Here is a 17,650-nt window from a genome sequence, read left to right as displayed (position 1 = left end):
GTTCTGCAACCTACTTATTGACAAGGTGTGCTTGCTCATTTGTTTAAATGATATAAATTCAAATTGTATAATGTGTAATGTTTGTATGATGTGTTTATGTGCATCTGATTCTACAGGCTTCTGTGTATTTAATTCCTGAGGAACTCTTCAAAATGGAGTTAGAGGAAGGTATGGACAGGGTTCGGAGGGCCATCCAGGTGTTTTGGGCATTCAAGCGCAGTTTTCAGCAGCACCGGGACAAACTGACACCCACTGGGCCCTATAACCGACCAGGACTTACAGTCAGGCCCTGGGACTTTCCCTCTGAGCTTGTGTTTCACCGCATTGATTGCATCATGGAGAGACTGCGCATGATTGAGGTGTGTGCACACAAATCCAACCCCACTAAAAACAGTGTATCGTTTACAATTTTCATCTTTTGACTTGGCTTTAGAGGCCTTTTCGCAACAAATCCAAACATTTGGCAAAAGGAACATGAGCGACGTAAGATTGTAAAACGAAACAAATTTCCATGTACACACAGAGTCTGAAATGTTGTTTTGTGATGATATGTTGTTGGACATTTGGTCGAAGCGATTAGACTTGGCTTTATTTGCTAGCTTTTTCTTTTTCTTTTTAGTGCATACATTGTAGGTCTTTGGTTATTTTTACTTTGGTGTGAAAAATGTTAACAAATTTATGAATCATTTAGCTAATAATCTGCCCAATCTGTGTGTGTGTCCCTGTTTCAGGAGTTGTTTGCCTCAGCTCTGGACTTTCTAAAGCTGGAACGGATTGAGCTGGGCGGCTCTCGAGGGAAGATTCTCAGTGATATGGTGTACAGCATGAATGATGAGTTCCTGGACAGCTGGAGAACTCTAAGAGAGAGCAAATATGACCCGCTCGACTACAACAACAAGGTTTTACCATATCTGCACAAATTTTATTTTATTTTTTTATGTAGATTTTATTTAACCAAGATTTTTAAGTACCTTATGCTCACTAAAATACAGTAATATTATGAAATCTTATTATCATGTTAAATACATTTTCTATTTTGTATATATTCAAGATATAATTTACACGTAATACATGAGTAAATTTTTTTGGAAACAAGAAAACAAAATCATATATTTGCCGATAGTGTATCACAGTATCGTAGTGTTCACATTCATAAACATTTAACTATTGTACAGTCACTTTCTTCCTGGTGATTTCTAGGAGTTTTTGTGCGACTATAATCGATTCATGGAACAAAACAAAGACTTTGACCAGAGACTGGGGACAGTGATAAACTTGGCCTTCCAGCACTCCCCGGGCCTAGAATCTGCTTTTAAGGTATCATGCACACACACACACACACACACACACACACACACACACACACACACACACACAGAGACAGAGACAGACAGACAGACAGACAGACAGACAGACAGACAGACAGACAGACAGAGATGCTTAGTAATGAATGAACAGGCATGCATATGGTCAGCAGAACACAAGATTTATTATTGTGATTATTTAATTAAGTGTTTTTGAAAATCCTGTCTCTAAGCCTAAGACTGAAAGCCTGTGTTTGTAGCTCTTACAGATGTTTGGTACTTTGTTGGAAAGGCCGAGGGTTCACCAGCTTTTTGCTCCAAACTACGCTCAGCTGCTGGTCATGTTCCAGGAGGAGGTCAGCCTCTGTCAGCGCATCCTGGACACCCAAAGGGAGAAGGTTTGTGGTTTCTTTACTTTATTTTATTATGTTCTGTTTTTTTTTTTTGGAAACTAGAATTTGAAACCCTATTTCATGAAGCTTTAAACACTTTACGAATCTTTTGTTTTAAATCATGGGGTTTGTTGTGTTGGTTTGGAGCTGGGTGAACCCATGAATGAGTAGATCATTTCACTGAATTTGACTGGTTAATTTTATAATAAACCTTAAGTCTTTAATACAAATGCATGTGCAAAATAATATAAGGAGAGCGTTAGTTAATTGTTTCTCTAGTTTGTCAATCAAATTGTTAAAGGAATACATATTTAATGGAATTAAATAATTTATTTAAAATAGCAAACTTTAATTAAACATTCTTAATGGGTTTGTCAAAGTAGGTCTAGTCATTATACATATTTGGACTGTATCCTAGCTGCATTTACAGAGTCCTGACAATCTGTATTTCGAGCATCTTAAAATTAGTCAAATTAGTCGGGTTACTAATTTAATTTCCGTTCAGTTTACTAAGGTTCAAATTGCTTGTTTAATTGGGTCAGAGTTTCGAAACTTTTCTATTTCTCTAATCACTAGTTTTTAGTTTTTATGAATTAGTCACTGAATTATTCATTCAAATTAACTGATTCATTCAAGAACACTTCTACATTATAATGCCTTAAGATGTAATGGTTAATTCTTACTCTTTTTTTTTTAAAGGCTTCCATTGGCACTTGGCAGAGCAAAAATAAAGTAACTAGTTATGAAAAAAACAGCTTTCTGGTTATGTTTTGAAGCTGGCATGTTGGTTCGAGCTGGTTTAAGCTGGCCCTTTGCTGGTTTATGCTAAAGACCAGCTTAAACCAGCAAAGGACCAGCACAAACCAGCTCAAACCAGCATCCCAGCTACAAAACATGCCTAACCAGCACAGGCTATGCTGTTTTTTTCAACAGGTTTGCGTCTTAAATACAAGTTACTTAAAATTAACTAATTGTTTCCGTCAGAATATGCTCTTTAGCATTGCTCTTTGGATAAAAGCCGACTCTCTGATTTTTTGTGCTGTTGTTTGTTTGTGCTTTGGTGCAGATGAGAAACAGCTATCCCATCCTTGGTAAAAACATGCCAGCCATTGCTGGTAACCTGAAATGGTCCCAAGAACTCAGAGAACGGATCCTGTCAAACCGCAGTAAACTAAGCCATCTTACACATATGTAAATAAGCTCTCCTCAACACAGTTATAAGACTCACACAAATACAAACAAATTTGCTCGCCTGTTTATGACAATGTATGCTATGTTCTGTATGCGTTAGGCCCTTAGACAGTCCTGAGGCACAGCAGGTGTTACAGGTGTGTGAGTGTGTATTGGAGGTTCTGGATCAGATGGATGAGGAAGTCTATGCTAACTGGAGTGTTGGATTGGATGAGGTGTGCCACACACATCTGAATGAACCACTGCTAAAGCTGGATGAGGAGAACTGCCTGTACAGCTTGAACTTTAACCCTGCTGTAAGACCCATGCACAAACTCACATACTTATCCAACTAAATGGAGATTTCACTTTCACTTCTATTTTTGTTAAATTTGTCTAAGTGAGCTAGCTAGAGGCCTGAATGTTATAGAGACTTGGGGGTGATTCATTTTGACTTTTAGCCATTAAAGTCAGGATAGAGTAAAATGATCAGTTTTCTAAAATATTAAAAGCATGCCATCCATGTACATGTTTTACGTTTTCATCTAAAAAAATGACAATCTTTAATCATTCACCCTCATGTTGTTTTGTTCCTTTTTGAAACACGAATGTATATTTTCACCAAAATGTTGATGATTCAAAAATCCTACAAGTAACCCAAGTTTTCTGAAGAGATGCTTTTTTATTTTTGAAAAGGCATAATCACCTTTTCTGTATTTATAATTTTGATTTAGGCCAAAGATGATCAAAATGACAAAATGCACATTTTTGGTTGAACTGACCGTTCAAGCTGTCACCTAGCAACAACCGAGAGCTTTTTTCTAAACTATTTTTGTTGAATACACAAAATAAGTGCCAGTGGCGCCTCCTCAATGTGAGTTACTCAGTATTAAGTTTCTTTTTTCCCCACCGTGTCACTATAAAAGCAGTATCACACAGTTTGTTACTATTCCTTAAATAAAAAGTGTCATTACTCTCCATTTTTCATTGTAAGATCTCCCTGATCTTTTCTTTCTGTCTTTCTGTTATAGTTAGCTCGTCAGTCAGTTACTTAGTTGAATTGCTTAATATGTTTGTTGACGATTTATTTCTTTTGAAGTGTGGCAAACACTTCTGCTTTCTCCATGTTTACTGTTGTTTTGTGATATTGATGTTTTAGTTGACGTCTGTTTTGAGGGAAGTGAAGTATCTTACGATTCTGAAGAACCACAGCATTCCCAAGGCCGCTATGAGTCTGTACTCTAAACGGGAAATGCTTCACATGGTGAGACTGCGTGTGGCCATCTGTGCCTTTATGTATGAGTAACAGGTTGCACAGTGCCAAGAAATTATCTTTGTTTATGCCCTCTTTTAAACCTTCTTTTGTTCCTCTCTTTCTCTCTGTATGTGTGTGTTTAGTACACAAGTACTCTGTCCCAGATCACTCAGTGGTATAATAAACTACACAGCACAATTCTGGCCGTTGAACTGCGTTTGGTAAAATCTGAGCTGGAGCAAGTGAGATGTACCTTAAAGCCAGCGTTAAAGGAACTGCAGTGGAGTGATGAAAACCTTGCTGACTACATTAAGAGGTAACAGATAAATACTCATATGTGACCCTGGTCTTAAGTCGCTGGGGTATATTTGTAGCAATAGCCAAAAATGCATAGTACGATTCAAAATTATCAATTTTGCTTTTATGCCAAAATGATTAGGCTAAGTAAAGATCATGTTCCATGCATATATTTTATACATTTCTTACCTTTCTTAATTGCTACAAACATCATTTGTACAACTTTAAAGGTGATTTTCTTAGTATTAAATTTTTTTGCACTCTCAGATTCCAGATATCCAACTGCTTGTATCTCAACCAAATATTGTCCTATTCATTTTCATATTTATTCAGCTCTCAGTTTAAAAAAAATACACTTATGACTGGTTTTGTGGTTCAGGGTCACATATTGTTGTTAGTGAATCCAAATAGTCAAAATGTATAATGTTATTGGTCTAATATGTGAAGGTGCTTATGTTAACGTACTCTTTGTGTACTTGTAGCACATGTGATCTGGTACATGGTGTGTCGGAGCGTGTGCAGAAGAGCAAGACTAACTTGGAGAAACTGCAGGGGCTGATGGGAGTTTTCAGTCACTCTGCCTGCATTACTCGTAGGACTAATCGGCGTAGCAATCTGCTCAACCTCACCGATGTAGAGGAGAACTTCAAACGACAATATGCTCTCATCGCTCGCACAGGAGAGAAGATCCATGAGCTTGTGCAGGTGTTGGTTTCACTGCTTGATTCAACACACCAAGAAGGACAAACTTACATTTTTGTAACACATTTAATTTCAATTCAACACATTAAGATGACAAACTTTAATGCTCTAAAGCAGGGAAGTGAACGGGTGCCGTCAGAATAAGAGTTCAAACAATTGATAAAAACATCACAGTAATCCCCACAACTCTAGTCCATCATTTAATGACTTGTGAAGTGAAAATTCTATGTGGTTGTAAATAACAAATCTATTGTTATGGTGTTTTTAACTTTAAGCTGTTGCTTCTGGCTAAAATACAACTCTATTATATTGCTTTTTCCTGTGGAAAAGGCATCTTGTCTGAATCAGAAATATGGACAGATCAAGCACGGTTTATACATGAAAACAAGTATGTCAGTGGATTTTGATGTGAAAGGACAACAAAGGACAGACTTTTTTACTGGTGGAAGCATCGTTGTGGTTTATAGGCTGATATTTTGTGTGGAAATTATAGTTTAAATTTGAAATGCTGTAATGATGGATTTTTGGATGGATCTGACTGGATTACTTGTGTATGTATTTAGGCTACATATAATAAACACAAAATGGCAAATTTTCACTGGAACTGAACACCTGAAATTCATTCTTTGCTCTTCAGGAGAATGCTGAGCTGCTTGGTGCTGATTTGGACTCGGAGACCTGGCAGTGCTACACAGAACATGTGGACAGAGGCATTCTTACTGGGTTCTGCAGCGCTGTTCGATGTTCCCTGCAGTACTTAGTTGATAACACGGACCCAGCGCTCCATATTTCTCCCCTCTTTGAAGTTCAGCTGACCCTCACCTCTGACATGATCTTTCACCCCTCGCTCAGCTACTCCAAGAAGGGAAACTTCTATGATATCATTGAACAGATGGTGTCAGATATTTTTAAAATGGCTTCTTGCATAAAAAGAGTGGCTAAGAACAAACAGTCTGAGACTTACAAGGTAGGAGAATCTTTTTAGTTTAATGATTACATTTTTTAATGGTAGTTTTCTGTAAAGATTTAAACCTATTCTTTACGACATGATGTATACGTGACCGTGTCTGTTATGTCTTAGTCAGATGTAGATCAGATACCAGAGCTGGTGGAGTTGGCTCAGCTGGTGCGATACCGTGCACGTGTGGCCATTGCTAAGGTCAAAGAATTTCAACATTCCTTTGATTCCTATCGTTATCTCTGGACCGGAGACAGGGTGGAGTTCATGAGGCAGTTTCTGCTCTATGGACACGCCCTCTCTGCTGAGGAGGCAGAGCTTTATGCAGATTATGAGCTGCCTAAGGATCCTCCCAAACTGCAGAACTTCAGAGAACAGGTATCTGCCAGTCATCGAGCTAGGATTAAAATATGTATGTGACCCTGGATCACAAAACCAGTGTCAAACCTATTCTATAATTATTTTAGAAGCCTGTTTTCATCTCAGAATAAAAAATAAGCACCTGTGACTTTATTCTTTTTTTATATGTGAGACGAAAATGGGAAAATACCAATTTTTTTTTTACTGTAACAAATTACACAAGTATGCAAAGACCACTGGATGTACCATAATGTCTCACTTTTCTTTTTTCTCTCTCACTGATTTCTCATTAGATTAGTGAGTTTGAGGATCTGTACGAGAAGGTATGCATGTTAGAGGAGAAGAGAGTATTCTGTGGCTGGTTTCAGGTTGATATAAAACCTTTCAAAATATCTCTGATGAACATCATTAAAAAATGGAGCTGGATGTTTAAGGAACATTTACTGAACCATGTTGTAGCCAGGTAACAATTACTCAGACATTGACCTTCAACTGTCCCCAATAAATCAAATTTGTGTAACACACTGTATGTTTCAAGTACATCAATTATGTTAACGTAGCTCTACTGTGACTAATCAAATCTTTCTCTGTCTCAGTGTTAAAGAGCTGGGATCATTTATTGAGAATACAGAGATTGGATTGGCGAGGACTGTAACCGATGGGGATTATGGCAAACTGGTGGGCATCATGGGTCACCTGATGGCCATCAGAGACCGTCAGCTGAGCACAGAGCAGCATTTCAAACCCCTCAAAGCCACCTCGAACCTGCTCAAAACCTACAACCAACAGCTACCTGAGAATGTTTACATACTGTTGGAGGTAACTTCAGTTACATGCATCTGATTCTGCTACTTTTCTATCCACTCGACTGCCTCATCGTATACCCGTGTGGTTTCACAGTCCTTGCCAGAGAAATGGAAGAATCTCAAGAAGGTGGCATTTACAGTAAAACATGAGGTTGCTCCTCTCCAGGCCAATGAAGTTGCTGTCATCCGCAGGAAATGTGTTCAGTTTGAGGTGAGGGGCTGAAATCAGTAAAAACTGTAAATAGAAAAGAATGCAAAATCATCAGCATGATGATTTAAACTTTTTAAGCTTGCATCAGTGAGTAATAAAGTTTTGAAGCATTTTTTGTTATCTAGCCGGCTAACATAGTCCTGAAAAAAGTGTGTTTGAACTCATGGCTTTCATCTTCACCTTAAAACTGTACAGTTTCAAACTAACAACTTAAAAATTAACAACCTATTATTTTATTTGTACATTTGTATATATATTTAATGACTCATACAAAGACAATAAGATACTTTTTGTAATATTAGAATAGTTATTATAATATTTATATTATTGATATAAAAAGGAAAAAAAGGAAAGTATTGTATTTATTTTAGGACCTTTTTTTTTCAAAATCAGTGAAAAAAATCCTATTGTTGAGATGTTGCTGAGCATCTGTGGTTTGTTTTCTAGATTAAACAGCATGAATTCAGGGAACAGTTCCGCACTGAGTCCATATTCTTCATCAGCCTGCAGGAGCCGTACAGACTCATTGACAAGGTGCTCTTACCATTCTTTTTTGCCTGAGTGAGCATGTATGTTTTAAATAAGTTTTATTCTTACATATTTGTTTAAATGTATAAATGTCTTCTGTGTTTGTGTGTAGATGAATCGTACAGTGGCTCATTTAGAGAATGAGATGTCTAAGCTTCAACAAACAGCCAATCTGTTCGAAGTCAGTTTCCCTGATTACAAACAAATTCGACAGTGTCGGTCAGACATTATCCTGGTTAAAGCAGTCTGGGATATGGTTATGTTTGTTAAGGTAATCCTTACCAGACAAAAGATCTACATTACAAAGTTCTCCCAATAATTAATTTACACACATACAGAAAAAAGTATTTTAAAGTTAGTTTTGTTTTTCCAAAAAATATTTTTTTCTGATTGTCATCCTCTTGGGAATGATGGGCAATGTAGTCCAGCATCTCAGACTGGACTAAGACTCCATGGAAGGAGATCAATGTGGAACAGATGGATATGGAGCTCAGAAGGTTTGCTAAGGTACCATTTAAATAAAATTCTGTCTTTCTTCAACGTTCACCATATGCACAAAGCGAGATCAGAATGCAGTCAAACAGCAGTGAAAATAAATTAAATGTGACCTTGTAAATGTATGCTTTGTGTATCATTGAATTGGAGTGCCTATATATTTGAGTAGGAGATGAAGACTCTGGATAAAGAGGTGCGTGCGTGGGATGTCTACGATGGTCTGGAATCCATCGTTAAGAATTTGTTGACATCACTGAGAGCTGTTAACGAACTTCAAAACTCTGCTGTCAGAGAAAGACACTGGCAACAGCTCATGCGCACAACAGGGGTAACAAACAAAAACCAGCACAGCATCACCATGACCTGACATGACCTGCTGATTGTAAGTAATATAATTCCCTTATTCTGTCCTTGTAGGTGAGTTTTGTGATGGATGAAAACACCACACTTGGTGATCTCTTAGAGCTGCAGCTCCACCGTGTGGAGGAGGAAGTGAAAAACATTGTGGACAAAGCAGTTAAAGAGATGGGAATTGAGAAGGTACAGGAAGTAGATTGAAATAATTTCTGAGAAACTCTCAGAGGCATTTTAGGCATTAATAGAATGTTGTGTGCAGATTCTGGGTGAGATCAAGCAGACGTGGTCAATGATGTCTCTGTCATATGAGACACACACAAGTACTGGAACACCTCTGCTCAAAGCTGATGAAAACCTCATTGAAACCCTGGAGGACAACCAGGTAACTTACAGTCAGCTGGGTTTAGCAGAAATCAGTTTGGTATAAATATATATTTATTTTGTTCAGGCAAGTTCAGTTCTGATCAGTTTAGTTCAGTCAAGTTCAATTCAGATCGTTTGTGTATGTTCCTCAGGTTCAGTTGCAGAATATTCTCATGAGTAAGTATGTGGAGTATTTTATGGTGGAGGTGAGCGGCTGGCAGCGGAAGCTCGTGGTGGCTGATCTGGTCATTGGCACATGGTTGGCGGTTCAGCGCACCTGGGCTCACCTCCAGAGCATTTTCACCAACTCCGAGGACATTCGGAACCAGCTGGCCCACGATGCAGAGCAGTTTCAGGGCATCCATCAGGACTTCCAGGTATTGTGAGATAGACCATGCAGGGAGAAAAGTAATTGCCAGGGAGATTAATGTCTTAACACAGAATGTTGTTTCAGAGTTTAATGACCACTGTCGTGGAGACTGATAATGTGATAAAAGTCACTAACCAGCCAGGCTTCTTGGAGCAACTTGAGACTCTTCAGCAAAGGTAATGTGAATGTTAAACCCTTACTTAAGATGAATCAGTGTGAACACCCTTTAATGATCCACCATATAGGATTTTTGTAAAACATAAATAATTATATTTGCATGTGTCTGTGTATTGCAGATTGTCAGTGTGCGAGAAGGCTCTAGCTGAGTATTTGGAAACAAAGCGTTTGACATTTCCACGCTTTTATTTTGTTTCGGCTAGTGACTTGCTGGAAATAGTTTCTAAAGGAACTCAGCCGAGAGAGGTTGCTGTTATAATAATAACAATAATAATGCACAGATTTGCTCCAAAATAAAAGTCATCTTATCATTATCACAATTTATCATTAAAATTATGTGTGTGTAAATGTATGATTAATGCACAGGTGACTCGACACTTGCTGAAACTCTTTGACAATCTAGCTGATCTCAGCTTTAAAGATGAGGAAGATAATGGAGGATTGGATCCCAAAACACCCGTAGCCTTAGGAATGTTCAGTAGAGAGGGGGAGTATGTGCCCTTCTCACAGCCCTGTGTGTGTGAGGGACAGGTGAGATACAGTGACACACATCTGACCTTTAGATGCTGAGTTTGAGAAACATTCTGTCAGTTTTTCTGTGTATCATGTAACAGGCCGAGTGTTGGCTGAATGCTCTTGAGAAGGCCATGCGTTCCACTGTTCGCCAAGAGATCTCTGAAGCTGTGGCAGCATATGAAGACAAGCCACGAGACCAGTGGCTGTTAGACTACCCAGCACAGGTGTGTTTGGCTCCATTTTAATAAGTGTGACTGACTTGAGTGCTTTGAGGTAACAGTTTTGAACTCACCTTTTTCAGTAGAAGCTTCACTCAAACCTAATCGTACACTTGCTATCTAATGTAAAATAAATACTTGTGTACTAAGTGCAAATAGCCTGCCTTGTTGAAAGTGGCTATTTACACTAATTACAAAAAAGTGGCACAGATGGTAAAACATTGTAACATTGTAAAATTTTTACATTTGAAATTACACCAGAAAGGCATTTATTTTCAATAAAAATTAAGGAAATATTCAAGTTGTATCGGCTAAGTGTAGGGAGGGCTTTATTGTCCCAGTAAGGTGGCAGCCATGGCATTCATTTAATAATTTGAATTAAAATTAACACTCAATTAGCAGTTTTATAATGTACTACTATACTGAGGTGCAGATAATTGCCACTAATTGTAATGAGTGCAGAAAATGTTAACATAGAATCCATTGCTATTTGCATTTAGTACAAATAGATAACCATGGGGTTGTCCAACATAAGAGAAATACAAAAATAATTATAGTAGCTCAATTAGTTTGTTTTTAAAATGCCAGAAAGTCATGATTTCCACAGATATGAATTGAACATTGTACTAAAATTAATTGATTTTTGGTGAATAAAAAGAGTGCTTTCTTTTTATTGGATCAGAAACACTTATGGATGAATCATAGCAGTTTATAAATGTGACTCACTCACTTAATCACACGCTAATTCTTTAGTCATACTGAATAATCAAGAAAAGGAAAAGGTTAAATGCATCTTTATTGGAATTCTGTTACATTTATAAGATATCTGCACTTTTTGTATTCTGGTGAAGAGAGTTAATGCATTAATTATTGCATTTCTTACTTTCTGAAGTACTAGAAGCATTTACTGAACTCATTAAAATGAATCACAACTAGAATTTTCCTATTACTAACATTGTTATCTTTATTCTTGTCACGTGAAAACAATCATATGAAGGGAATTGATTTTAGATCACTGATTAAAGGTTGGAAAAACAAAAAAAATAAGATTAAAGTTTAAGACATTTGTCCATGTTTATATGTTTGGTTTACAGGTAGCACTGACTGGCAGTCAAATTTGGTGGGCAACAGATGTGGGCATTGCCTTCGAGAGGGTAGAGGAGGGTTTTGAGACTGCCTTAAAAGACTACAACCGAAAACAGGTAAAGAAAATCTATAAAAATACTACTCATATTATTTACTTTGTGTTCATATCTTCAAAATGACTGTTGTTTGTGACTTTAGATCAGTCAGCTGAATTCTCTGATAAACATGCTACTTGGTGACCTCACCCCAGGAGACCGACAGAAGATCATGACCATCTGTACTGTTGATGTCCACGCTCGTGATGTAGTCGCTAAACTCATATCTCAGAAGGTAAGAAAACCAGTAACCTGGAACTAAACCTGGAACTTTTAAAATTATAACATCGTGATGACCTGTGTCCTAGGTCACCAGTGGACAGGCGTTTGCGTGGCTTTCGCAGTTACGGCACCGATGGGATGAGAAGCAGAAGCACTGTTACATAAACATCTGTGATGCACAGTTTCAGTTCTCATATGAGTATCTAGGGAATACCAACAGACTGGTCATAACACCACTCACTGACCGGTTAGTGTCACACATAGTTAGATGATCAGATGTGTGCTGGCTACTGATAGTAACTGATTATGCTGATTATTGTACCCGGCAGATGTTACATAACTCTGACTCAGTCTCTGCACCTCACCATGAGTGGCGCTACTTCTGGTCCTGCTGGAACTGGCAAGACAGAAACCACCAAAGACCTGGGCCGATCGCTTGGCATCATGGTCTATGTGTTCAACTGCTCAGAGCAAATGGACTACAAGGTTTGCAGAACACAATACATAATTTGAGGAACACTGTGTGCGCACCTCTCTTTACAATTTTTTTTCTCCCATTTTTCCTTCCTATTTCAGTCCATAGGTAATATTTATAAAGGGTTGGCCCAGACTGGAGTGTGGGGTTGTTTTGATGAGTTTAACAGGATTTCAGTGGAGGTTCTGTCTGTGGTTGCTGTTCAGGTGAAAACCATTCAAGATGCAGTCCGCAATAAGAAACAAAGGTCAGGTCCATCTTACACCATCTCAACGATTTCCTGTTAACTAATGTTTGTTCTGTCACATCTCTTTGCCATCTCCATCTCACTCCATTCCCTTATATTCTATGGGATCCCATTATATTGTTATTTGTACAATTTCATTCAAGTTCCATCTCACACAATTCAGTTATGTTTTGTTCCATGTTCTTTAATTCTTTATATTTTCTTTGTCCCTTCTGTTCCTTTCCATCTCCTCCATCATATTACCATCATCTTGAAAATTGTTCTTTCTCATACTTTGTCATCCCTTATCATTCACTTGCATCTTTTGATGTTATATTCTATTGGGGTCTATCTCACATAATTTTGTATTATGTATTCCTTTACAGTCCTGCCTTTTATGACATTTTTTTTTGTCATCCAATCTTGTCCTGTTCCTCTGAATTCTCTCTATCCTTTTAAACCATTCCATTGTTTTCCAAAGTTTCATACAAATTCCATCTCACAGCTTTCCAAGCCATTCAGTTGTACCTTGTATTGTTCTGTATCATTCTGTTCTTTTACATTCCAATCTTTTTTGCATCACTTCTATTCCACCCTGTTTCATCCCATCATTCCATCTCACTGTTCTGTCAAATCTTACCTTATCTTATCATATCTTTCCATTCTGCTCCATACCATTCTTTTTTGTTCCATCTACACTATTCCATCTATAACATCTAATTCCATCCCATTTTATACCATCTCATACCATTCCATTCCTTTTTTATTATTTATTTATTTATCAGGTTTCACTTCCTGGGGGAGGAGATTGAGTTAAGGTCAACAGTTGGGATCTTCATCACTCTGAACCCTGGATATGCAGGAAGAACTGAGCTACCAGAGAACCTTAAAGCACTTTTCAGGTGCAGACTCTGGTTTTGCATTGAACTGAATGAAAATAGACAACGATATCTGAATTTCACATGTTTATGTGTGAAAAATAGATCTTTGTGAACATGAGCTCTGTCTCTGTGTGTCAGGCCATGTGCAATGGTGATTCCTGATTATGAGTTGATCTGTGAGATCATGTTGGTGGCTGAAGGTTTTTTAGAGGCACGTCTGCTCGCACGCAAGTTCATCAGTCTCTATACACTCTGCAAAGAGCTGCTTTCCAAACAGGTACCTCACACACATTCATACATTAACACATTTAATTATTTAGTGTATTGGCTGATCTTTCAAACAAAATCATTGTTTCTTGTAGGACCATTATGACTGGGGCTTGAGAGCCATTAAGTCAGTTTTGGTTGTTGCTGGGTCACTGAAGAGGGAGGACCGGAGCCGTCCTGAAGAGCAGGTGCTTATGGCAACTGTAGATTAAATGTGATGTATTTCCTTTGTTGCTTTATATTTAAAATGTATTCAGCAATGTAATGTGTTGTATGTGTGTTTTTCAGGTGTTAATGCGTGCTCTACGAGACTTTAATCTGCCTAAGGTTGTAACAAGTGATGTGCCGATATTCTTGGGCCTGATAAGTGACCTCTTTCCTCTTCTGGACATCCCACGCAAAAGAGACCAAGTGCTTGAACAGAACGTACGCCGTTCTGTTGCTGAACTTCACCTGCAGCCAGAGGAGAACTTCATACTCAAGGTGTGTGTTTTATGTGAGAAGTGTCCAAATGTTTCGACATTTCATGTTTTTTGGATATAGATTACTTGCACAACTTCTCTTCCTCTGTTTCTTATCTTTTCTTCCTCTCTTAGGTGACCCAGCTGGAGGAGCTGTTGGCAGTGAGACACTCTGTTTTTGTAGTGGGCGGACCTGGGGCAGGAAAAAGTCAGGTCAGTCCAATGAAGAAATAAAGAAAAAGGCACAGAAATGTTTTTTTTTTTGTTATTTTTGTTTTTTAAGGTTTTGGTGATCTTTTGAGTTTATTACTTATTCTGTGTTTTTGCTGAGAGACTTTGTTTATCCAACTCGAATGTGTTGAGTGTATGATGTTGCTGTTTCAGTGAACTAATTATTTATGATTTATTTGTTTTTTTGTGGGTCAGATTTTAAAGACGCTGCATAAGACCTACTCTAACATGAAACTGAAGCCCATCTGGACTGACATCAACCCTAAAGCTGTCACCACTGATGAGCTGTTTGGCTTCCTGCACCCAGCTACACGGGAGTGGAAAGACGGTATGTGTGTGTTTATGGGAGTGTGGTTCAGTTTGAGGTTTATCTCTGTAGACAGCTGTCAGCTGTGGCGCATTTGTGTTTATGTGCAATTGTTTCAATTTACTTTTGAGCATGTGTTGTGTTTGTCTATTGCTATGAGAAATCACATGTTTCATCAAAATCTAAAATAAACTACGTTGTTTGGACTATTGAAGGCAATAGTCATAAAGGCAACGAATAGGAGTTTAATCTGAATCTAATCATTTTATGTAAATGCTAAGTTTGGTGATAGGGTGATTGAACTACCGCTGAAAGGTCATGAAGACTTTTTTTATTCAGCAACAAGTCATTGAATTGTTTAAAAGTGACAAAGAGACATTTCTAATGTTACAAATGTGTATAAACACGTACAAGACATTGTTTGTGTGACTACATTTCTTTGGGTGTTTTAGGTCTGTTTTCTTCCACAATGAGAGAACTCTCTGCTATATCTCATGATGGGCCGAAGTGGATTGTTCTTGATGGCGACATTGACCCCATGTGGATCGAATCTCTAAACACTGTCATGGATGATAATAAGGTTTGTCATCATGATATAAATCAATGTTATAAATGAGTATCCTGTGTGTTTAAAGTCATTTATGTTTGTATGTGATGTGTGTAAATATTAGGTGCTTACCTTGGCCAGTAATGAGCGGGTATCACTGACCCCCTCTATGCGTTTACTGTTTGAGATCAGCCACCTGAAGGCTGCAACCCCAGCTACAGTATCCAGGGCTGGAATTCTTTACGTGAACCCTCAGGATCTGGGCTGGAGTTCGTAAGTTTTAGTATTCACCTCGCTAATATTATACTGCATACTGCAATTTGTGTTCAACCCCACTTTTTGATTGACAGGTATGTGACAAGCTGGATAGACACCCGTCAGGCCCAATCTGAGCGAGCAAATCTTACTATATTGTTTGATAAGTATGTTCCCTACTGTCTGGAGCAGGTCAGATGCAACCTTAAGACAATCACACCTATACCTGAGACAAGCATGGTACAGGTAGGAGACACACAATCCAGCACACGTTTCTGTGTAGACAAACTTTCCTGTAACTTTAATGTGTATCTGATCTTTGGGTGTATTAGACTCTGTGCTGTCTTCTGGACTGCTTGCTGACAGAAGAAAACACCCCTCCGGACTCTCCTCGTGAGCTCTATGAGCTGTATTTTGTGTTTGCATGTGTTTGGGCCTTTGGAGGGGCTCTATTCCAGGACCATGTTAGTACTAAAAATCCACTCACCCTGTTTACTATAGACCCCAAATTTACTTTGCAATGCTCTCTATATTTGTTTAATTTTTTTCTCTTATCAGCTAATAGACTATCGTTCAGAGTTCAGCCGTTGGTGGTGTAAGGAGATGAGAGCCGTGAAGTTTCCCTCTCAGGGTTCAGTGTTTGATTACTACATCGACCCAAACACCAAACGATTCACTCCATGGAGTGAACGCACACCTCCTTTTGAGCTGGAACCTGACATTCCTTTGCAGGTCAGTTTCGAGCGAAGCACAAAATACAGCATCTGTCTGTACTATACATAATACAGTTTATCAGAGTTTTACTTCTTGAAAAATCTTATAGTTCAGCCAAAAATGATAAATTACATTTTTGGTTGAACCACCCTTTTATGGCCCGTGGATTTTAATTGACACACTTTAATTATGTTCTATAAACAGCACTGCAGTATGCAGACTTTTGATTTTATGTCAGTTTTTTATCATTTGATATTATTCCAGGGATATCATTTATTTGTCATTATCATTATAGTAAATTTTTAGAGTTAGGAGAATATTTTTTACTTTATGTTCATAGCTATTTTTATCCATGTGAACAGGCCTATAAAGTTACAAGTTCAGTCATAGTATTTTTTTTTATTGTTTCTGCATTATGTTACGGTTAGTGATATTAAGGTAACCTTATATAAATAATCAAAGAACTGTAAACATTTGCTTGTTTTGCTTAACTGTTACATATTAAACATTTTGTCCTTCTAAAATTTTGTCCATATGTACAGACTGTATTGGTGCACTCAGCAGAGACCATCTGCCTGACATACTTCATTGAGTTACTTCTGCAGAAGGGGAAGCCAGTGATGTTGGTAGGAAATGCTGGTGTTGGGAAAACTATCTTGGTGTGGGATAAGATTGCCAAACTCAAAGAGGAATTCATGGTCTCAAAAGTACCTTTCAATTACTACACGACCTCAGCCATGTTACAACGTGAGTGACATAACAGAAGCTGTATGTAGACACTCTGGTATACTCTCACAAACACCAAAACAAACTTGTGTACACAAACATTAACAACAACTAACAATATAAAAAATAACTATATATATATATATGTAAGCAATTGCATGGACACATTTGCAAGATGTGCAAAAAACATGTTTTTAGGCATGCGTCATCATAGAAATAATAAACAGTATTTCCATTCTGGTTGTTTAACTGTAGGTGTGCTGGAAAAGCCTCTGGAGAAGAAAGCAGGCCGGAACTTTGCTCCTCCTGGAAATAAAAAACTCATCTACTTTGTGGATGACATGAATATGCCTGAAGTAGATGCTTATGGCACTGTTCAGCCTCATACCCTTATCAGACAGCACCTGGACTACAACCACTGGTATGAGAAAACATGTACATCAAAACCTGTATGAAACAGTTGTATTTTAAAATGTTTCACTTAAGTGTTTGTATTTTGTAGGTATGACCGTCAGAGACTAGTACTCAAGGAGATTCATAACTGTCAGTACATCACCTGCATGAACCCAACAGCAGGAAGCTTTTCAGTTAACCCTCGACTTCAGGTAACCATAACAACTCATACATGTCCAGCGCTCGTCTAAAAGTAACTATAGCAATATTTCAACTTTGACTAGA

At 38.0% G+C, this 17,650-nt stretch overlaps 1 protein-coding gene across 1 annotated transcript in view; it reads left to right on the top strand.

Moving 5' to 3' along the window:
- Positions 1–4,926: 4,926 nt before the first annotated feature.
- dnah9l (dynein, axonemal, heavy polypeptide 9 like) overlaps positions 4,927–17,650 on the top strand; it is a 29,253-nt gene continuing 16,529 nt past the window's right edge. Inside the window, exons 1-36 of the mRNA XM_043241909.1 lie at positions 4,927–5,123; positions 5,758–6,087; positions 6,202–6,456; positions 6,732–6,901; positions 7,035–7,257; positions 7,339–7,455; positions 7,903–7,989; positions 8,096–8,254; positions 8,407–8,490; positions 8,648–8,806; positions 8,896–9,018; positions 9,095–9,217; positions 9,351–9,575; positions 9,653–9,744; positions 9,865–9,991; positions 10,112–10,276; positions 10,360–10,485; positions 11,574–11,681; positions 11,764–11,895; positions 11,969–12,129; positions 12,212–12,368; positions 12,459–12,604; positions 13,369–13,485; positions 13,603–13,741; positions 13,827–13,919; positions 14,020–14,214; positions 14,328–14,405; positions 14,619–14,751; positions 15,183–15,310; positions 15,402–15,550; positions 15,628–15,778; positions 15,865–15,996; positions 16,091–16,264; positions 16,789–16,993; positions 17,228–17,393; positions 17,475–17,577. Coding sequence (XP_043097844.1) covers positions 4,977–5,123; positions 5,758–6,087; positions 6,202–6,456; positions 6,732–6,901; positions 7,035–7,257; positions 7,339–7,455; positions 7,903–7,989; positions 8,096–8,254; positions 8,407–8,490; positions 8,648–8,806; positions 8,896–9,018; positions 9,095–9,217; positions 9,351–9,575; positions 9,653–9,744; positions 9,865–9,991; positions 10,112–10,276; positions 10,360–10,485; positions 11,574–11,681; positions 11,764–11,895; positions 11,969–12,129; positions 12,212–12,368; positions 12,459–12,604; positions 13,369–13,485; positions 13,603–13,741; positions 13,827–13,919; positions 14,020–14,214; positions 14,328–14,405; positions 14,619–14,751; positions 15,183–15,310; positions 15,402–15,550; positions 15,628–15,778; positions 15,865–15,996; positions 16,091–16,264; positions 16,789–16,993; positions 17,228–17,393; positions 17,475–17,577 — 5,379 coding nt within the window. The 5' untranslated portion in view covers positions 4,927–4,976. The remainder of the gene's footprint in view (positions 5,124–5,757; positions 6,088–6,201; positions 6,457–6,731; positions 6,902–7,034; positions 7,258–7,338; positions 7,456–7,902; positions 7,990–8,095; positions 8,255–8,406; positions 8,491–8,647; positions 8,807–8,895; positions 9,019–9,094; positions 9,218–9,350; positions 9,576–9,652; positions 9,745–9,864; positions 9,992–10,111; positions 10,277–10,359; positions 10,486–11,573; positions 11,682–11,763; positions 11,896–11,968; positions 12,130–12,211; positions 12,369–12,458; positions 12,605–13,368; positions 13,486–13,602; positions 13,742–13,826; positions 13,920–14,019; positions 14,215–14,327; positions 14,406–14,618; positions 14,752–15,182; positions 15,311–15,401; positions 15,551–15,627; positions 15,779–15,864; positions 15,997–16,090; positions 16,265–16,788; positions 16,994–17,227; positions 17,394–17,474; positions 17,578–17,650) is intronic.

This window comes from Puntigrus tetrazona, chromosome 6, assembly GCF_018831695.1.
Source record: "Puntigrus tetrazona isolate hp1 chromosome 6, ASM1883169v1, whole genome shotgun sequence".
NCBI lineage: Eukaryota > Metazoa > Chordata > Actinopteri > Cypriniformes > Cyprinidae > Puntigrus > Puntigrus tetrazona.
Note: the sequence above shows the minus strand (reverse complement) of the source record. Positions and strands in the feature narration are given on the sequence as shown.